Raw genomic sequence first — 22,969 nt, 5'->3', positions numbered from 1 at the left:
GGCTGAATGAACACAGCAGGCCAAGCAGCATCTTAGGAGCACAAAAGCTGACATTTCAGGCCTAGACCCTTCAACAGAAAAGAGAGATGGGGAGAGGGTTCTGAAATAAATAGGGAGAGAGGGGGAAGCAGACTGAAGATAGATAGAGGAGAAGATAGGTGCAGAGAAGAGTATGGGTGGAGAGGTAGGGAGGGGATAGGTCAGTCCGGGGAGGACGGACAGGTCAAGGGGGCTGGATGAGGATAGTAGGTAGGAAATGCAGGTGCGGCTTGAGGTGGGAGGAGGGGATAGGTGAGAGGAAGAACAGGTTAGGCAGGCGGGGATGAACCCACCACACCCAGCACTTTCCCCTGCAACCGCAGGAAGTGCTACACATGCCCCGACATCACCTCCCTCACCCCCATCCCAAGCCCCAAGATGACTTTCCACATCAAGCAGATGTTCACCTGCACATCTGCCAATGTAGTATACTGCATCCGCTGTACACAGTGTGGCTTCCTCTACATCGGGGAAACCAAGCGGAGGTTTGGGGACCACTTTGCAGAACACCTATGCTCGGTTCGCAATAAACGACTGCACCTCACAGTCGCGAACCATTTCAACTTCCCCTCCCATTCCTTAGATGACATGTCCATTCTGGGCCTCCTGCAGTGCCATAATGATGCCACCCATAGGCTGCAGGAACAGCAACTCATATTCCGCTTGGGAACCCTGCAGCCCTATGGTATCAATGTGGATTTCACCAGCTTCAAAATCTCCCCCTCCCCCCACTGCATCCCAAAACCAGCCCAGCTCGTCGCCGTACTCTCCTCTCCACCTATCTTCTCCTCTATCCATCTTCGGTCCGCCTCCCCCTCTCTCCCTATTTATTTCATAATCCTCTCCCCATCCCCCTTTTCTGATGAAGGGTCTAGACCCGAAACATCAGCTTTTGTGCTCCTAAGATGCTGCTTGGCCTGCTGTGTTCATCCAGCTTCACACTTTGTTAATAAGCATCTTACCATTTTGTCAGAATATTCAGGACATTCAGGAGGACCAGGGAGGCAACAATCTTACTTGAGCCAAGAAGTGAGACTGAATAAGATCATCACAGAATATAGAATCATAGAATTCCCACAGTGCAGATGGGTGCTATTTAGGTCTATCGAGTCTGCACTGCCCCTTTGAACAGCATCATACCTGGACCCATGTACCCTATACCCATAACCCCTCATTAGGTTTTCCCACTACTAAACCTAGCCTACAAATTCCTAGGCACTATGGGGCAGTTTAGCATGGTCAATACACCTAATCTGCACAGCTTTGGACTATGAGAGGAAACTGGCGCACTCGACAGAAGCCCATTCAAATAAGGCGAGAATATGCAAACCGTAGACAGACAGTTACCTGAAGTTAGCATCGAATCCAGGTCCCTGGTGCTGTGAGGCAGCAGTGCTAGCCACTGTTAGCAGTGAGTAGAAGATTGTTGGGCTGCCATACCAATATGACTTCAGAGAAGATAAAGTGTGATTCACCTATTCCATACAATGTACAATGTTTGTGTTGAACTCAAACAAACCAGCTTGGAATGTCCAGTCTGAGTTCTGATGAAGAGTCACCAGACCTGAAATGTTAACTCTGCTTTCTCTCCACAAATGGTGCTGGAAGTGATGAGTTTCTCCAGCAATTTCTGTTTTTGTTTCAGATCTCCAGATAATCTTGATGAATGGCATTCAAAGTTTGAGCTGTGTATTGGTTGGGAGTGGGGTGTGAAAGAGAAATACAGGAGAATAGTGATCACAGTGTCAACAATGGAAGATAATAATTAGAAAGAATAATTAGAAGAGAGGAGATAGTGTGGAAATATGATTCATGTAAAAATGATGATGTTTCTGATCACATGACTCTGATGTCAGTCAGACAGAAAACACCAGCCTAGAATGGACAGGTGGTGGTTTTAAACACCATGCTAGCAAGCTGAGTTTGATAGCTGTGCACAGGTGTGAATAAAGAAATGTTACGCTACATAATGAATTGAAGAGCCTTATTTGGAGTTAAGGAGCAAAGCAACTTCTGGTACAGTGCATATGCAAGCATATCTCAATATCAAGTAGCAATATTTGCCTAAAGCACAAGATGAAGCATAATCAGTGTCACCCAGAATAGATGCGGATGTCAGCTGAGGACAATATACAGAGTGGTTGTGATCACCTCATTACCTGTCATCCACCCGGGGGGAATTACATTCAACTAGTTCCATCCTTATTTATCTCACTAAAGCCAGAGCAACACCCACACTGCTTTCATTCAGCACAGCAACAATACTGGCATCTATCTGACAATATGGGCACTGTTGGTAAAAGAGGGGATTGAGATTGTAATAACTGGCATTTTACTCAGGAAGAAAATCTCTGAGCAAGGCAGGGAAACCCAGTCAGCAGTACAGAGACACAATATTACAAAGAAACAGATGTAAAAATCTTGTAAGTAGCTAATGGCCACAACCCAGCTGATAATCCAGTTTTAAGTCATTGTTATGGACAAGACACAGTCATAGAACCACGCACACAGAAACAGACCCTTTGGTCCAACCACGCTGAACATAATCCCAAACTCACCTAGTCTCACCTGCCTGCTCCTGGCCCACATCCCTCCAACCCTTTCCTATTCATGTACTTATCCAAGTGTCTTTTAAACATTGTATTGTACCCACATTCACCGCTTCCTCAGGAAGTTCATTCCACTCTGTGTATATAATTTACCTCTCATATCTTTTTTAAATCTCACTCCTTTCACCTTAAAAATGTGCCTGCAGTCTTGAAATCCACCATCCTAAGGAAAAGATACTTGCCGCAAAACCTTTCCTATACCCTTCATGATTTTATAAGCGTCTATAAGGTCACCTCTCAACCTCTTATGCTCCAGTGAAAAAGTCCCAGTCTATCCAGCCTTTCTTTATAACGCAAACCTTCCATACTCAGCTAAATATTTTCTGAACTCTCCCCAGCTTAATCACATATTTCCTATAATGCGGTGGCCCGAACTGGACACAGTACTCCGGAAGAGGTCTCACCAATGTCCTGAACGACCTCAACATGACGTCCCAGCACTCAAAGGTCTGTGCAATAAAGGCAAACATGCTAAATGCCTTCTTAACCACCCTGTTCATAACCACCCTGATGCAAACTTCAAAGAATTATACACCTGAATCCCTAGGTCCCTCTGTTTTAAAAGACTACTCAAGGCCGTACCATTAATTGTTTATGCCATACTCCTGTTTGTTGTGCCAAAATGCAATACCTCACATTTATCCAAATTGAACTCCACTTGCCATTTTGCAGTCCATTAACCCATTGATGAAGATCCTTTTGTAATCTTAGATAACCTTCTTCACCGTCTAGTATGCTACCAATTTTGGTGTCGTCCGCAAACATACTAATCATGCCTTTTGTATTCTCATTTATATAAATGACAAACAAAACAGGTCCCAGAACTGATCGCTGTGGACCACTGATGGTGACAGGCCTCTGATCCAAAAGACAATTTAAAAAACGCTCCGTTTCCTGCTGTTAAATCAATTTTGTATCCAATTGGCAAGGTCACCTGAATCCCATGTGCTCTAATTTTAACAATTAGTCTACCATGCAAAACCTTGTCAAAGGGTTCACTAAAATCCAAGTAAACAATATCCACTACTCTGCCCTCATCAATCTTTTTGGTAACTTCCACAAAAAACTCAATCAAATTTGTGAGACACGATTTCCCTTGCATAAAACCATGCCGACAATCCCTATCAATTTTTGCTTTTCTAAATGTCCGTAAACCTTCCCTTCAACGTCACCGCCTACAATTTACCCACAACCGAAGTCAGACTCACAGGTCTATAGATCCCCGGTTTTTCCTCGTAACCCTTCTTAGATAAAGGTACACCATCAGCCATCCTTCCTTCTTTCCCATTAGATCAGGTCCTGAGGTGAATGATTACATTTTTGTCATCATCTGTCAATGAGCAGAGGTATTTCTAATTGTTTAAAAAAGAATTCCCTTTCAAAATAGCCCAAGATGTGTTCACCAAATCCTCTATGTATGAAGTTCAATTCTTTCTGATTGAATCTGACCTCAGGTGACCTCTCACCCACAGCCTCCAACCTCATTGTTTCCCAACCCCACACCGTCCGCTTCTGTGTTCTTCCTAAAATTCACAAACCTGCCTGCCCTGGTTGACCCATTGTCTCTGCCTGCTCCTGCCCCAGAGAACTCATCTCCACCTATCTGGAATCCATTTTCTCCCCCATGGTCCAGTAACTCCCTACCTACGTCCATAACACCACCCACACCTCCACCTCCTCCAGAACTTCCAATTCCCTGGTCCCCAGCATCTCATTTTCACCATGGACGTCCAGTCCCTAGACACCTGCATTCCCCATGCAGCTGGCCTAAAGGCCCTCTGCTTCTTCCTGTCCCGGAGGCCTGATCAGTCCCCCTGCACCGACACCCTCATCCGCCTAACCGAACTCGACCTCGCCCTCAACTTCTCTTTTGATTCCTCCCACTTCCTAGAGACAAAAGGGGTGGCCATGCGTACCTGCATGGGCCCAAGCTATACCTGCCTCTTTGTAGGTTACGTGGAGCAATCCCTCTTCCGTACCTACACAGGCCCCAAACCCCACCTCTTACTCCGTTACATTGATGACTGTATCGGCGCCGCCTCGTGCTCCCATGAGGAGCTCGAACAGTTCATCCACTTCACCAACGCCTTCCACCCCAACCTCTAGTTCACCTGCACTATCTCTAACACCTCCCTCACCTTCCTGGACCTCTCTGTCGCCATCTCAGGCAACCACCGAGAAACCGAAATCCATTTCAAGCCCACCGACTCCCACAGCTACCTAGAATACACCTCCTCCTGCCCACCTTCCTACAAAAATTCCATCCTCTATTCCCAATTCCTTCGCCTCCACCACATCTGCTGCCAGGGTGAGGCATTCCACTCCCGTACATCTCAGATGTCCTCGTTTTTTCAAGGACCGCAACTTACCCCCGCAGTGTTCAAGAACGTCCTTGACTGGGTCTCCAGCATTTCTCACAACTCATCCCTCACACTCTGCCCCCGCAATAACCGACTGAAGAGAATCCCCCTCGTCCTCACATTCCACCCCACCAACCTCTGGATCCAACACATCATCCTCCAACACGTTTGCCATCTGCAATCCGACCCCACCACCCAAGACATTTTTCCATCCCCTCCCCTGTCTGCTTTCCGGAGGGACCACTCTCTCCGTGACTCCCTTGTTTGCTCCACACTCCCCTCCAGCCCCACCACACCTGGCACTTTCCTCTGCAACCGCAGGAAGTGCTACACTTGCTCCCACACCTCCTACTTCACACCCATCCCAGGCCCCAAGAAGACTTTCCACATCAAGCAGATGTTCAGCTGCACATCTGGCAATGTAGTATACTGCATCCGCTGTGGCCTCCTCTACATCGATGAAACCAAACGGAGGCTTGGGGACCGCTTTGCAGAACACCTCCGCTCGGTTTGCAATAAACAACTGCACCTCCCAGTCGCGAACCATTTCAACTCCCCCTCCCATCCCTTAGATGACATGTCCATCTTGGGCCTCCTGCAGTGCCACAACAATGTCAGTTGAAAGTTGCAGGAACAGCAACTCATATTCCACTTGGGAACCCTGCAGCCCAATGGTATAAATGTGGATTTCTCTAGCTTCAAAATCTCCGCTCCCCCCACTGCATCCCAAAACCAGCCCAGCTCGTCCCCACCTCCCTAACCTGTTCTCCCTCTCACCTATCCCCTCCTCCCACCTCAAGCCACACCTCCATTTCCTGCCTACTAGACTCATCCCGCCCCCTTGACCTGTCTGTCCTTCCTGGACTGACCTATCCCCTCCATACCTACACTCACCTTTACTGGCTCCATTCCCGCCCCTTTAACTTGTCTGTCTCCTCCCCACCTATCTTCTCCTCTATCCATCTTCTATCCGCCTCCCCCTCTCTCCCTATGTATTTCAGAACCCTCTCCCCCTCCCCGATTTCTGATGAAGAGTCTAGGCCAGGAACGTCAGCTTTTGTGCCCCTAAAATGCTGCTCAGCCTGCTGTGTTCATCCAGCTCCACACTTTGTTATCTCTTTTTGATCGAAAATCTGTTTACCTATGTTTTGAATATACCTAAGACACGATCTCTACAGTCCTCAGCAATAAAGAAGTGCACGGATTGGCTACATGGAAGAGGAGAAATCCCTCCTCTTCCCCATCCTAACGGGTTGACACCTTACTCTGAGTTTATACCTTCTGGTCCCAGTTTACCCCAGGGGGAAAAACAATTTTTCTGCACTGACCTTGATGAGTGTTTTTCCAAGTCCGAAGAGAATGCATTCTGAGAAAAGAGTGAAATGTTCAGACTGCCTGTATTTGTGAGGTCAGAGGAAATTGTCTACTCATCTACAATTTGGCAGTTTCAAATACACTATGCTTCAAATGAAAATAAGGTAAACCATGCACTTTTTAAAAAAATTATTAATGAAATACAAAAAAACTCTTCTTAATGCATAAAGTCAAAAATGGAAGATGGCCCATGTTTGGGACAGAGAAGAGGAAATGGAAAAGATTTACAGATGTGAAGAAAGGGCAATCATGGATATCTATATTACAAGGAGGAAAGCTTGGATGGAACATTTAACCAAACATATATTTACAATGAACAAAACCAAAGTTTCTGGAAAAGCTCAGCAGACGTGGCAGCATCTGTGGAGGAGAAAACAGAGTTAATGCTCCGGGTCCTGTGACCCTTCCTCACCCGACCCAAAACATTAACTCTGTTTTCTCCTCCACAGATGCTGCCAGACCTGCTGGGCTTTTCCAGAAACTTTGTTTATGTTCCTGATTTACAGCATCTGCAGTTCTTTTGGTTCTTATTATTTACAACCTTGCATCAAGCAAATATCCTCAAGTAATCTATTATCTTCCAAGTACTTACTGGTTTGCAGTAAAGTACAGCAGTCAATTTGTGTACAGCAAGGTTCAACAGCCCCCGTGAATTCAACGAGTAGTATGTTTTTCATTGTTGGTTGAGATGACATTGACGTGCCCATATTTACCGAGGACAAACAGTGCTGTGTCTGGGGAGAGATGTGCATATGAATGTGGTGCAGTTATAAGTAAGTATAAAAGATAATGGGAACTGCAGATGGTGGAGAATCCAAGATAATAAAGTGTGAAGCTGGCTGAACACAGCAGGCCAACCAGCATCTCAGGAGCACAAAAGCTGACGTTTCGGGCCTAGACCCTTCATCAGAGAGGGGGATGGGGTGAGGGTTCTGGAATAAATAGGGAGAGAGGGGGAGGTGGACCGAAGATGGAGAGAAAAGAAGATAGGTGGAAAGGAGAGTAGAGGTGGGGAGGTAGGGAGGGGATAGGTCAGTCCAGGGAAGACGGACAGGTCAAGGGGGTGGGATGAGGTTAGTAGGTAGGAAATGGAGGTGCAGCTTGGGGTGGGAGGAAGGGTTGGGTGAGAGGAAGAACAGGTTAGGGAGGCAGAGACAGGCTGGGCTGGTTTTGGGATGCAGTGGGGGGAGGGGAAGAGCTGGGCTGGTTGTGTGATGCAGTGGGGGGAGAGGATGAACTGGGCTGGTTTTGGGATGCGGTGGGGGAAGGGGAGATTTTGAAGCTGGTGAAGTCCACATTGATACCATTGGGCTGCAGGGTTCCCAAGCGGAATATGAGTTGCTGTTCCTGCAACCTTCAGGTAACATCATTGTGGCACTGCAGGAGGCCCATGATGGACATGTCATCTAAAGAATGGGAGGGGAGTTGAAATGGTTCGCGACTGGGAGGTGCAGTTGTTTATTGCAAACCGAGCAGAGGCGTTCTGTAAAGTGTCCCCAAGCCTCCACTTGGTTTCCCCAATGTACAATGGATGCAGTATACCATATTGGCAGATGTGCAGGTGAACCTCTGCTTAATATGGAAAGTCATCTTGGGGCCTGGGATGGGGGTGAGGGAGGAGGTGTGGGGACAAGTGTAGCACTTCCTGCGGTTGCAGGGGAAGGTGCCGGGTGTGGTGGGGTTGGAGGGCAGTGTGGAGCGAACAAGGGAGTCACGGAGAGAGTGGTCTCTCCGGAAAGCGGACAAGGGTGGGGATGGAAAAATGTCTTGGGTGGTGGGGTCGGATTGTAGATGGCGGAAGTGTCGGAGGATGATGCGTTGTATCTGGAGGTTGGTGGGGTGGTGTTTGAGATAGAGGGGGATCCTCTTTGGGCGGTTGTGGCGGGGGCAGGGTGTGAGGGATGCATTGTGGGAAATGCGAGAGACACAGTCAAGGGCCTTTAGAAAGTAACTCTATTAGAAGTTGAGTATATCTAAAATATTTCTTTCATTCACCAGTATATTAGCTTAATGTTGGATCAAATGTTCATAACTAATCAGTAACTACTGCAGAACAATCAACATTTTAGGTTCCATTAGCTGCCACTGTAGTGTGAACTCAATATCCTGATCGCTCAATTGAATTTTATCCCATTCAAGCTGCAAACATTAGGAGCTTTTCCTCATTTCATGGTAGATTTGCTCCTTTCCTCCTACTTCTTTGTAGTTAAGCTCAGAGATTTGCCATGGTTTTCTGATTGGTTCTCTGCAACCAATGATTGATTTCTGAGTGTTGCTCCTGGTTTGTTCTTTAGTAGGTCTTATGGTTAGACTCGATCATCTGCAGGAATTAATAGGAAAAGCTCTTTGCTTAGAATTTTCAAACAAGCTTCAATAGCCTCCTGCGTGAAACCAGATGTGAGGGCTTGGTAAACTGACGCAACCACAAACGACTTACCGATATTATTACATGTTGACACTGAGTAGTAGTAGATACTGATTCAAACTTATACCAATATGCCTTCTGTCTACTTATACTTGGTAAGATTACCCAGCCAAAATTCAGTAGGTCCTAATAATTTTGACCATTTCAAAACTCACTAGTGTCATGACAGTTTTAATGTTTATTTGCTACATTTCTTACCACATCTAATGAAAAAAACTTTGTAGATTCGTTTTTAACATTATCAACACTGTTCTATACAGTAACAAGGTAATTACTACAAACAGGGCACTAAGAAAGGGATTAAGCGCACCGTGCAGATGTGCAAATTGAGAGTGTTATGGTATTGGATGTCACATTATTGTTATGTATTTTGTTGTTAGTCCATGAGCTTAGAGTTTTAGAGTTATTCAGCACAGAAACAGACCCTTTAGTCCAACTCGTCCACACCGACTAGATATCCTAAACTGATCTGGACCCCATTTGCCAGCATTTGACCCATATCCCTGCAACCCTTCCTATTCATGCATGTACCCATGTAGATGCCTTTTAAATTGCAACAGCCTCCACCTCGTCCTCTAGCAGCTCGTTCCATCCTCTGTGTGAAAAAGTTGTCCCTCAGGTCCCTTTTAAATCTATCCTCTCTCACCTTAAACATATGCCTTATAGTTTTGGACTCCCGCGCCCCAGGAAAAGTCCTTGTCTATTTACCCTATTTATGCCCTGATGATTTTATAAATCTCTATAAAGGTCACCCCTGCCCGATTTGCTTTATCAAAATGCAACACATCACATTTATCTAAATTAAACTCCATCTGCCACTCCCTGGCCCATCTGATCAAGATCCCATTGTACTCTAAAGGTAAGGTTCTTTATTGTCTACTACACCACCAATTTTGGTGTTATCTGCATACTTACTAACCAAATCCTCTATATTCACACCCAAATCATTTATATAAATGAGAAAAAGTAGTGGATCCAGCACTGATCACGGTAGCACACTGCTGCTCACAGACCTCCAGTCCCAGAAACAACTCTCCACCAACACATGTCTCCTACATTCAAACCAATTTTATATCCAACTAGCTCGCTCCCCCAGATTCCGTGTGATCTAACCTTGTCGAATGCCTAGAAGCTCATACAAACATCTACTGCTCTGCTTTCATCAATCTTCTGTGTCATCTCTTCAAAAAGAAACTCAAGTTCGTCAGACAAGATACCCCATGCACAAAGCCATATTGACTATGCCTAACCAGCCCTTGCCTTTCCAAATACATGTAAATCCTGTCCCTCAGAATCCCTTCCAACAATTAGGCAGGGTATGGCTTAGTGGTTAGCACTGCTATGTCGCAGTGCCAGGGACCCAGATTCGATATCTGTGCGGAGTTTGCACATACTCCTGTGTGTGCATGGGTTTCCTCTCACAGTCCAAAGATGTGCAGGTTAGGTGGATTAGCCAAGGGAAATGGATGGTAACAGGGTATACTCACGGGATGCTCTTTGGAGAGTTGATGTGGACTTGTGGACACTTTCAAGACATCACAAGTTATTTCTCATGTCCTCTTTTTGCTGTCCTGATTTCCCTCATAAGCATACTCCTACTGCCCTTATACTCCTCTAAGGATTTGCACAATCCCAGCCGTCCATACCTGACATATGCTTTTTACCTTTTTCTTGACCAGAGCCTCAACTTTTCTAGTCATCCAACATTCCCTACAGCTACCAGCCTTGCCCTTTGCCCTATTAGGAACATAATGTCTCTGAACTCTCGTTATTTCATTTCTGAAGGCATCACACTTTCCTACTGTCCTTTTCTCTGTGAACAGCCTCCCTCAATCAACTTTTGAAAGTTCCTGCCTAATCCCATCAAAGTTGGCCTTACTCCAATTTAGAATTTTAACTTTTAGATCAGGTCTATCTTTTTCCATAACTATTTTAAAACTATTCAAATTATAATCACTTGCCCCAAATGCTCCGCCCCAACGACACCCTAGTCACTTGCCCTGCCTTACTCCCAACAGACAGTTAAGTTTTACATTTCTAGTGGGTACATCCACATGTCGGATAAGAAAATTTCCTTGTATACTAGCCAATTCCTTTCCAAGCCCTTGACACAATGGCAGTTCCAGCCTATGTTTGGAAAGTTGAAATCCTCTACTATTGCAACACTATTATTTTTACATATATCAAAGTTTTCCTTATGTATTTGCTTCACAATTTCCCACTGACTATTGGGGACCCTACAAAACTATCCCATCAAGGTAATCATCCCCTTTTTATTTCTCAGTTTCAACCACATAACTTTATGTTCTCCCAGGATTATCTGTAATGTTATCCTTAATCAAAAATGCCACTCCCACTCCTCTCTTGCTCTCCACCCCTCCGATTTCTATCCTTCTTATAGCATTTATAGCCTGGAACACTAGGCTTCCAGTCCTGCCTTCCCTGCCCCACGTTGCCACGTTCAGCTATGATATCCTAGTCCCATATTCCCTAAGTTCATCTGCCTTATCTGTCAGTCCTCTTGCATTGAAATAAATGCAGTTTATCTGCTTACCTCATTCGCTGCCATGCCTGCCTTGACTATTTAACTTGTTATCTAGCAGCTTCAGATTTATCTCTTTTCTCCCTATCTCTGTGGGGTCCCAAAACCACCTGAATGACACTAGCAAAACTCCCCACCAAGATATTGGCCCTCTTCTGATTCAGGTGCAACCTCCTTATACAGGAACTTCCACCACAGATGAGATCCCAATGGTCCAAAAACATGAATCCTTGCTCCTTATCCACACATTCATCTGCCCTATCCTCCTATTCCTACTCTCACTAGCATATGGCACTGGGAGTAATCCAGATATTACCCCGCTTGAGGACCAACTTTTTAACCTCCTTCCTAATTTCACATATTCTCTCTGCAGAACCTCATCCCTTTCTCCACCTATGTTACTGGTATCAATGTCTATAATACTTCCTCCTGATCATTCTCTACTTTCAGAATATATGCACCAGCTCTGAGACATCCTTGACCCTGGCATTAGGGAGGAAACACACAATTCTGATGTTTTTCTAATGGTTCAGAGTATTTTTCCAAAATGGTTCTTTAACAAAAACACGAAATAAGAATTTCTAGAATGAACTTAATTATTTTAATATTCTCCAATAAAACAAAACATGGGCCATTTATTGCTAAAGTTATTCTTTACAGATAAAGTTACTGTTTTTGAAAGGAATTAAATGAAAAATAATTTTGCAATAAGTTTCTGTTCAGCCGAGAAACAAGTTAAAATAACAAATCAATCAAAGTTAGCTCAAGTGCATTAAGAAAATAATTCAAAAACATTTTTCAACAATATTTTTATTTTAGGCCAACTGCTAAATCATAATAAATAAGAGAACACAGTGTTTTATGCACAATAAATGGTTCATTTTTCATGCAATCTAACAAGCAGAATTTAAATATACATGAACACTGGTAAACACGTGTAATTATGACACAAAATAAAAGTCTTGGCAATATAATGCAACAGTACAGTTGGACAACTTCAGATATAAGCTGCATCAATCATTGTAAAGATTCAGAATTTATCACATTGTATTTAGCCACAATTTGGATCAATATTTTACCTCTATGGCTTTCACCGTGGTACTTTTTCAAAAATGTAAACTACAGAAATTCCAGTATGTTACTGAGAGCCACATACTCAGGTTCAGCTGGTAGTTAAAAACATATTGCAATGCACCACAAAGTAAAACAAATGGCTCTTCCAAACATTTCCATGAATCGTTTTTTTTCCCCCAAGAGATCACTGTAAAAGATAAAGTTTTCAGTCACTGTCACTGGTTAAGTTCATGGGATGATGAAGATAAGTAAACTCACTTACTGGACCCAATTAGACAGAACGCTGTCAATCCTGTTTACATTAAAATCAAAACTCATGTACTTAACTTAAAAGGGCAACTGTATGCATCTTAGGGGGTACAGCTTTTCCAAAGTAATTTGCTTCTTCCTTCCAAGTTACATCTCTGATTTATTCTGTTTTTGATCCTCAGTTTTGAACTGGCCCCTAATGTTTGAGAATGTCATTTTCGTACCAGGTTCCCTGAGGAGCACAGCAAAATACTAATATGTCGAAGGAGATATGCTCCACTGACACTACTAAAGAGATTCCATGCTAGGTTTCTGAGATCAGTTGCAACATTTTCTGCATAGAAAAAGTCCAGTTGGCAAGTCCATTTTCTCTGGTCATACACACTACATTGGAGGTAATAATTGTCTTTTATGGTGATCCTACGATAACATATGGAAGTACAACCATTTGAGTGAATTTTGTTGCTCAGAAGAATTTGTTATCTGAAAAGTCATTTGTAAAAATATTCTCTTATTCAGCACTATATCCACAACATAAGGACTGCAGCAGTTCAAGAAAGCAGCACACCAGCACATTTTTAGGGTCAGTTATGGGCAGGCAACAAATGCTGGCTTACCTGGCAACAATCACATCCTGTTGAAAAATTAAAAATAAAGAAAATACTGCAGATGCTGGAAATCTGAAATAAAAACAAAAAATGTTGGAAAAATTCAGCAGGTCAGGCAGTATCTATGGACTGAAGCAGAGTTCTCATTTTAGGTAAAAATGATCTTTCAACAGAATAGAAAACTGAAATATCACACTGTTCCCCTTCATAGACACTGTCTAACCAGCTGAGCTTTTCCAGCATTTTTATTTTCATTAAGAACATTCTGAGCAACTGTTGAAGAAGTAAACATTTTGTGTAAGAACCTGAATCAAATTCTTCAATTTGCAACTGAATCTGGTTCCTCTGGACTGTGTTGTGAAAAATGATCTAAATTCTCTGGAAGAGAAATAATGATTTTTGACTGGTTGCCCCAACATCAAGATATGCTTTATGTGCCCAGTGTACATTCCTGGGTTATACAATGGACCGATAAATGACAGCTGTATGAAGACTTTGCACTGGGTCTTCCAAAGGCTGCAGCAGATTTTTATTAACAGAAGGGAATTATCATTTTAATCTGACAGAACTTTTGGTTTTTGGGAAATGCATTTTTTCTTTTGTAACTGCTCTTCAGCTCATTTAAGGTCTGTAGACAGCCATCAGGGTCCACACCTTTGACAGTTAATGGTCAAGAGACCTGCTCCATCTCATTCCTGGTGGGGTTGACAGGACCCAGAATTACAAGCCCAAATCCATTCATATCACTCTCTACAACACTAATTTTGGGAACTTTGATTTTACACGTCAAGGATGATGTAATAAAACAATTTTGCCTCTACCTTAGTCATTTGATAGCACATTCCAGTTGACTATGTATAATATTTTGATTAACAATAAGGACAGTGACTTGGATCTTTATCAACAGTAATTAGAATAATTAAGGTCTACAGTTTCTTAAGGACTTCAGGGACACTACATTCCAGTTAGCAGCAACTGTGTACAGATTTAAAAATGCAATACAGCTTACAGTATTTGGAAGGTTGTTTGGTTTTGGAATTAATTTAAGGATGGTGACCGGTCTGTATTCCACATGAGCTCTATGTACGGCCATTTAGTTTGCAGACAGCGCTTGATTGGAGTGTCATCAGTTCGCACCATTGGATCCTCAAAGCCTGTGACAACAGCAGTTCCTTCAACATACATAACCTTTTGAAGAACAGAAGGAACATCACTTTATTAGTTTGATGAGCTAAAAGGTATTTAATCAATCAAAAGGCATATATTGCTTATTTTACAAGTATATTTTGACACATGATCAGTATATTCTAAAACAAGCAGTAAAGTCATGAGAAACTAGAAATGTGAAATCTGAAACTAATAAAGCATTCTCTGACCAGGAAAGCTTTCACAGAGAGCACAAACAGCCTCATTAACTCTTTTGAATGCTCATGGCAGCTGTGTGAGGTATACTTAATCTTCTGACCTAAAAGTACATAGCAAATGAAAGGGTCATGAAGATTCCAAAGTAAGAGGTGACAGTTCTTTCAATCCCCAAGCCAAATGGCTGGATTCACAGTAAAAGGTCACTGTGGGCTGTTTTCATTTTTTGTAATGTCTAATTGTTCCCAGTGGTTGGTAAAGGTTTGTTTAGGGTAATAAAGATGAAGTGTTTAATCAACCTGTTTTTCCTTTACTGGAGAATGTACCGTAACCTTTTCTGGGGGAGGGTAACAGGAACCTCAGGCAGAGCCCTCTCAAAATAGATTTGCTTCCTTGACTCTTTCTCGTTACTTTCAATGAAATTCTGAACAATCTTGTTAAAACTGTTCTGAAACCACTTTAAGGGCAATGCAAAAAGAGGTAATTTTACCAGTGTGCACCACTTGCAGACTTGTAGGTTAGAAAATGACTGGCAACAGGCATCTGACTTTCTCATGCCTGCGGCTAGCAGGCAAGATTCCCCAAAGCAATGTGGACTTGAAAGCTATTGCTGAAGAGCCACAGCTAAAAGATTGCAAGTGTTGTGTCCTACTCATGGTACAGTTACTTAGTATTCTAATGCCACTGTAGATGGTACAGCCTCATGAAACTATTTTTACAACAAGTTGTCTATTGTTATAACTTAAAAATCTCCAACAAATGCATAACACCAAATGCAATCATTTACAACATCCGATACTTCCATTTCATATTTCAATAACAAACATTCCAATTTTAACTGAACACCAAGCAAGAGGCTGCATTCAAGTTGGGCGTTTGTTTTATATGTGACTCTAACTGAGCTTCAAAGATGAAAATGGAACAAGATGGAAACTGGGATTCCAAACTGTACATACTCCGTTCTCAGCAGATATGTTAGATTAAAATCGGAGTTTAAAATGGTTCCAATAACTTTACCTTTCTACTACTGCTTTGCTTCCTCAATAGTTTCAATTAGGTCAAAAATCACAGGACTGTGGGGATATGAGCTCAGGACTGGATCTATTTGGATATCTCTTTCAAAAATTTGACAATGGTATGATGGACCAAATGGCCTCCTTTTGTGCCTTTAATTCTATGATTCCACCTGTATTTATTTTTAATACGATTCCACTTATAGTTTAGATAATACTGTAACATTATGTGTAAATTCCTCAAAGCGTCTTTATTAACATTGTCGATATGTACATGCCTCGTGAAATTATTTTTGCATCACGTTGTCTATTGTTATAACTGACAAATTAGGAGTGACAGGAATTGACAGATGATTAACAGTTACACTCTACCCTTGCCTTACCTTTTCACTGTGGTTAGACTGCTTCAACCCATTGTAGTGATAAACAGTAAATGAATCGGGAATTGTAGATTCCTGCAAGTACAACAGAAGAGGAGACTTTTACAAATATTTTACACTTTCATTTTCCCAAGTGCACAATACAGCATTGGGATTCAATTCTGCTTATCACATTATATTAGTCACACAATGATTAACTCAGCAGCTGTCAACAGATTTAATTGAGTAATTATCACAAATAAACATTTAGGCATGTAGCACAGAAATACTCATTAAACCAGGAAAATTAGATGTGCACAAAGCACACAACTACTGAAGAAAATGTGTAAATTAAGGCCTAAATGTTTCCACTCAACCGTGCTACTGTCTCAGCATTATTTGGCTGAAATAGGTCTAACTGATGCAGAAGATCATTGTATTTTAAGTGGAACTCAAACATTTGAGATTGCATATGCTGGTTAAAAGAAAAACAAAACAAGGCAGCAAAACCCTTCCAGATGAAATGAATCATGATGGAACAAAAACAAAGTTGCTGGAAAAGCTCAGCAAGTCTGGCCTTCCAAACCCTTCCAGATGAAATCAATCATGATGGGAGTTTCTTTTAATCACACTTGAGTTATGAGGCAAAATAAAAGTTTCTGGGCTTTTGAGGTGGCTATTGGTGGTTCATAAGAATACCAACATCTTTTTAAGCTTATAAATGTAAATGTCTGAAGAAAGTGACTACTGGTATACAGGATAACCAGGAAATTGTTATGTTAGTTTGTTAAAAACATTTTCAGTAAAATAAAATTAGGTTATCAAAATTAAGTGATAAAAATTGACACTGATTAAAAAAACATTTTCAGTAGCACCTCAGTTTTTATTATTACCAATATCAATGAATTTTCTCCAACAAATTATGGTAAAATGCTGATTGATTGTGTTGGTTCACAGCAAATACGTGAGTATTTGTGTGTATATGAGTGGAAAGTTAACAATGGATGCAATGTTGGGTAAAGAAGCAAAGGATGGAGACGGAGGAAATGTAAATAGATGTGCCTTTATTAACTATAAATAGCTATAGTAAATACGTACCATTGCAAATCTAGCTCAGAGAAGGTTCCTGTGTCCTGGGAATGTGGCACACAAAAGTGTGAATGATTGGTGAGTAAAAAAACACCGTTGAGTTGAAACTTTAAAGGTATGAGCTGGTACCTGGAGTGGGGGTTCCTGTTCAGTACATGATAGATGGCCTGCATGTTGTCTACTACCTTATGGTGCCACTTTCCTGGGTCATGAAATCTTTGCTTTAGATCACCAGCAGCAATTCTATTCTACTTTTTACCTATTCCAACGCTCTCACAAAAACTTCAAACTATGACTTCTTTTCACTATTGTCAAGGTTGATAGTATGTGTTGCCTAAATGACAACAATTGCATGTATTCATGATTTGCTAACAAACCAGTCACCCATTGTGGAGAAGTTCTTACCCGTGGTACAGGGGGTTTGGAAAATTCCGTCCATTAAGACAGTATTCTAAGTATTCTGAGGAAATTATTACATTTAAAAAGTCAATAATGCTCATTAAAATCCACCTCAGCTTCTCTCTTGGTTTGAATCAGTCATTTTAGAGTGCTCTAGAAATTATTTTTTCATGAAGTTTCAATATGTTTAGAAAATTAGGTAATTGAAAATATACTAGTGCAGCATTTGCTTAAATCTTTGCAAAACTAAGGACTTTGAAAATATTAAGTAAAATGCAGTAACAACTACAGATGGTACTCTCATTGAAATCCAACAATTGAAAGTAAGAAATCCAGAAAATAAGACCCAACTGTTTAATGAGATCATTGGCTGTATAGTTACTTTTATCTATTTCATTGTTGTCACAGGAAAGAAACCTTCAACCTCAGCATAACCTCAACTTTGCTAAATGTATTTTCAACCACAGAACATAAAGCACAATAAATAGATTTACTATAAATATATTCTAAGACCATAACTAAAGGAGTTTAAAAAAATCATGAGTAGCCTGGAAAGGGTGAACAGCCAAACTTTATCCCCCCAGGGTAGGGAAGTCCAAAACTAGATGGCATAGGTTTAAGAGGAAACGGGAAAGATTTAAAAGGGACCTAAGGGGCAAAGTTTTCATGGAGAGGGTGGTACGTGTTTGGAATGAACTGCCAGAGGAAGTAGTGCAGGCTCGTACAATGACAACATTTAAGAGGACCCATATACGAATAGGAAGGGTTTAGAGGGATATGGGCCAATTGCTGGCAAATGGGAATAGATTAATTTGGGCTATCTCTTCGGTGTGGACGAATTGGTCTGCAGGGTCTGTTTCTACACTGTACCAACCCTATTTCTCCGAAAGATGCAGGAGCAGAAGTAGGCCAAGCTGCCCATTGCATCTGATCTGATAATCCTCAACTCCACTCTGCTGCCTTTACCCTATAACCCTTCATTCCATTACTGATTAAAAATCTGTCTTTTTTTTAAGCCATGAATATACTTAATGCTCCAGGCCTGATAGCCCTCCGTGGTAAAGAACTCCAAAGATTCACTACCCTCAGAAACGAGATTCCTCCTCATCTCCATCTTAAATGGGCAAACTCTTATTTTGGGATTTATGCCCCTCTGGTCCTAGGTTCTTCCACAAGGGGAAACAACTTTTGCACAACTACACGTAAAGTTTGCCAAGAATCTTGCATGTTTCACCCTTTCAATGCCAATCGTGCCATAAATTGAGAGACTCGACACTGACTTCTAGTCTTCTGTCTATTCTAGTTTGAACATAGTAAATAGAAGCTAATTAAAAGTTAGGACTTTTAGCTAATGGTGCCATGCAGATCGGATTGTGCCCTTAATTCAACCCTACTGCCTGATGCCGTGTCCCTTGACTCCCTTGTCAATCAAAATCAATCCAGTCTTAAATGTGCTGAACAATCGAGATCTATTGTACTCCTTGAAACAGAATTTCAAAGTAAAACAACCACCCAGAAGAAGAAATTTCTCATTTCAGACTTGAATTAGAGATTCCATCTTTTCAAATTGTGCTGTCTTAGTTCTAGATTTGCCTCAAGGTGAAACGTCCTCCCAGCATTTACCTCGTCAAGCTCCTTCAGAATCATAAATATTTCAACACAATCATTCTTCTAAACTCCAATGAGAATAGACCCAATCTGTCCAACTTTTCTCCATAATTTAATCCCTTTATCCCAACAACCAAACAAGTGGACCTTCTCTGAATTGCTTGCAAATGCAACATACCCTCTCTTCAGTAAGGAGACCAAAACGGTACACAGTCTCGCCAATATCCTGTACCGAACATAGAATCACAGGATTCCTACAGCGCAAAAACATGTTTTTCATCAAATCTGCACTGACCCTCCAAAGAGAATCCCACTCAGACCCACCCCTACCACCTGATCCTCATAGCTCCGCATGAGGGTTTTACCATGGTCAATCCATCTAACCTGGACATCTTTGAACTGTGGGAGGAAACTGGAACACCCAGAGAAACCCATGTAGACATGTGAGAATGCGCAAACTTCAGAGACAGTGACCCAAGGCTGCAACTGAACCTGAGTGCCAGTGAGTTGTAGCAAGAATTATATATTTTTATACTCTAAACCCACTGCATTAAAGGTCAACACTCCATTTGCCTTCCTAATTGTTTGCTAACTTTTTGTGATTCATGTAGGAGGTAACTGACCTCTATGTGCCACAGCTGTCTGTTGTCCTTCTCCAATTAAATTATGTTGTACTTTTCCTCTACTCCTGCCAAAGCAGATAAGCTCATATTTCCGCACATTAAGCTTGATCTGCCAAATCTTTGCCAATTCATTTGACTTATCTGTAGGCCTTTCTATCCTCTGGTTGCTTTCTTACCCATCTCTCAAATGTCAAAAATTTGGCAAAAATTCACCACTTCCATTCACAGTATTATTATAGATTCCAACTTGCTGAGGTCCTAGTATTGATCCCAGTAGCAGCTCACTAGTTACAGTTTGCCAAGTGGAAAATGACCATTTATCCTGACTCTGTTTCCTGTCAAATACCTATTCAGACAAATCTATCACCCCAACAGTGTGAATTTTCATCTTGTGTACGAACCTTTTGATGTGATGCCTTAAAAATGCAAATGCAAAGAATGATTCCAATCTTTTAACCCGTCTGTTACAACCTCAAACAACTGTAATGAATTTGTCAACTTCCTACATAAAGCTATTTGCATTGTTTTCTAAATGTCTTGCTACTATCTCTTTAATAATATTTCTAGGATTTTCCCCATGATAATCGTTAGTATTACTTGTCTACAGTTTCCAGTCTTCCTCCTTTCTTGAATAGATGTGTTCCCTTGCAGCTATCCAATTTGCTGGGACTTTTCCAGAACCTAGAGAAATTTGGACTATTGCTGCTAATATACTCCTATCTCTACCTTTATTTGTTTCAGATCCTCATCTATGAGTTACTGGGTTCAGGTGACTTGTCAGCCTTTAGTCCTATTAGTTTTCCTAGTACCTTTTCTCTAAGTGTTGTGCTTGATTTAAATTCTTCCAACCCCTCTGTCTCCTGGTTTTCTATTTTTTGGGTTGCTTTTGGGTTTCCCACTGTCGAGAAACATACCAAAAGCTTATTCAAAGCCTGTCATTTACTTGTTTATGATTAATTCCCTAGTCTCATCCACTAAAGAATAAATGCTTACTTTAGTTACACTTTTCCATTTTATGAATGAGAGAAACATTTACTGCCATTTTTAATATTTCTTCCTCATTATGTTGTTTTCCCTCTGTTTTGTTAATGTATTCTTGCTAGTTTTGAAAAGAAATCTTTTGGTCTTTTGGAAAGTTTTGTAGTGTTGTAAGCTTTTTATTTCCAATGTCATACCATCCTTAACTTCCTTAGCTTGGACGGAACTTCATTCTCAGAGTCTTTCTTTCTCAATGAAATATATTTTTATTGAGAACTGAATTATCTCCTTCAATATCTGCCGCTTGTCCACTTTAACAAACTCCTACCTCATGCCCATGAAACTGCTTTTATTTACATCTGAATGCAACCGTTTTAGATCTAGATTTCTCATTCTCAAATCAGCTCATATTATGAAAGCTCTTGTCCAGAACATTGTTCAACTGTGAGGTCATTATTTCATGCTGTTTCATTAGTCATTACCAGGTCTAATATGGTCTGTACCTTAGTTGGTACAAAGATGTATTTTCCTAAGAATCTGTCTCGAGTACTCTGTATAAACTTATCCTCCAGGCTACTCTTGTCAATTTGTTTTGTCTGAAAGAATACAAGATAAAATACGCTATGATTACTGCAGTATGTTTTACACGATTCCGTTATTTCTCAAGTTATATTCAGTCTTTTAGTGTAACTGTAGGTAGGGGGCCTATGAACTACTCCCACTAATGGATTTCTTCCTTTGCTATTTCATATCTCTACTTAAAGTGATTCTATTCCTTGATCACCTGAACAAATATCATTTCTGACTATGTATTGATCTTATCCTTTATTAATAAAGCCGGACTACCTCTGTTTTCTTTCTTCCTGCCCATTCAAAATGTCAATATCCTTGAACATTCAGATCTAAGCCTTGGTCACCTTACAAACATGCCTGTAGTTTAATTTATTTCTTTGTACTATCAACTCATCCTTCTTGTTATGAATGCTGCGATTGTTAGATAATTCTGTCCTTGTACCATTTTTCCTCCACTTTGACCTGATTTGTTGGTGCACCTTTCTGTTTGTAAGCTCTAATGTTTTCTGTTACATGCTGGTTATCATGCTTGCTACCATGCTATCGTTAGCATCCAGGTTTACACAGTGTGAATTTTCCCCTACCCTACTAGTTAGTTTAAAGGTCTCTCTCCAGACCTAGCTACACGATTTTTCAACAGTTTGCTGACCAAACCTGTCCTAGTAGTAAAGCTGTCTCTTTCACCATTACTACTGCCAGTTTTCCATGACTTGAAACCCATCTCTCCCACAATAATCTTGGTACCATGCATTTTGCTCTCTGATCTTAGTTACCCTAGTGCTAAATTGCACGCAACTTTGATAATAATGCAGACACTATTACATTTGTAGTTTGGCATTTTAATTTAGGTTTCATTCTGAACTTAACACAAACTTTACAAGCATTATACAGTGATAACCCCTGAGATTCACCAATCACATGACAGGGCATTTCTTTCAATTTAATGATCATCCTGCCCATACAACCAAAATAAATAATTACAATAATTAAGCTAGTAAAGAATGAAACGGATGCCCCAGATATAACAAAACATATGTTACTGGAACACTGTATGTATTTATTAACATGATTGGCTATTGCTATTCAATGTGAAAACTGGAATTACAATTCCATACGAAGGTCAAGGCCCTAAACTAATGCTACCAAGACCAAATACTTTATAGGGATCTGACTAAGTGGTGTTAGATATTCAGCTGTGGGTCTGCATTGGGCTAAAACCATAAATTTAGTTAAGAATGGTACACTGCATTAGTCACATGGCTCCCAGGGCACAAAGTAATAGTGATAAATTTCTCTTTATCTGTCTTCCAAAATTTTTTTTCTGTTCCTCCTTACTTTTTTCTTCACATTTTCCCTCATTGATAACTTCACAACAGTATTTTCTTATTTTCTCTTTCTCTCTCCAGTGAAGGAGATAGGAAAATTGCTGATTTGCAATATAGCCTACAGAAATCTATGATAACTATTCCAAGGGAAAGAAGAAGGCTATGATCTTCTGCAATTCCACTAATGAGTGCAGGGGCTTTGCTTGGTTATTATAAACTCTATTGCTATGTACACTCTCAATGGACAAAAAGATAATGTTATTTTTAGTTCTAGCAGTTGACAGAAAATTATCTGGAGTTTAGTTTACTATCTGTGAACCTTTTGAGTTTGAAGTTAAATAAAACAGGAAATTAATTTTA

At 41.1% G+C, this 22,969-nt stretch overlaps 1 protein-coding gene across 9 annotated transcripts in view; it reads right to left on the bottom strand.

The window, feature by feature from the left end:
- Positions 1-12,141: 12,141 nt before the first annotated feature.
- Positions 12,142-22,969, bottom strand: part of mindy3 (MINDY lysine 48 deubiquitinase 3) — a 134,197-nt gene continuing 123,369 nt past the window's right edge. For 5 of the 9 annotated variants that reach the window (XM_048561947.2, XM_048561975.2, XM_059638545.1 and 2 more), the window contains 2 exons: positions 16,039-16,110; positions 12,142-14,468 (listed from right to left, as the gene is read on the bottom strand). In XM_048561947.2, coding sequence (XP_048417904.1) covers positions 14,319-14,468; positions 16,039-16,110 — 222 coding nt within the window. In that variant the 3' untranslated portion in view covers positions 12,142-14,318. The remainder of the gene's footprint in view (positions 14,469-16,038; positions 16,111-22,969) is intronic. The other 4 variants (XR_007250521.1, XR_007250520.2, XM_048561953.2 and 1 more) reach the window with 4 other exon arrangements.

Source organism: Stegostoma tigrinum, chromosome 2 (genome assembly GCF_030684315.1).
Source record: "Stegostoma tigrinum isolate sSteTig4 chromosome 2, sSteTig4.hap1, whole genome shotgun sequence".
NCBI classification, from domain to species: Eukaryota; Metazoa; Chordata; class Chondrichthyes; order Orectolobiformes; family Stegostomatidae; genus Stegostoma; species Stegostoma tigrinum.
This window is presented reverse-complemented; position numbering and strand designations above follow the sequence as displayed.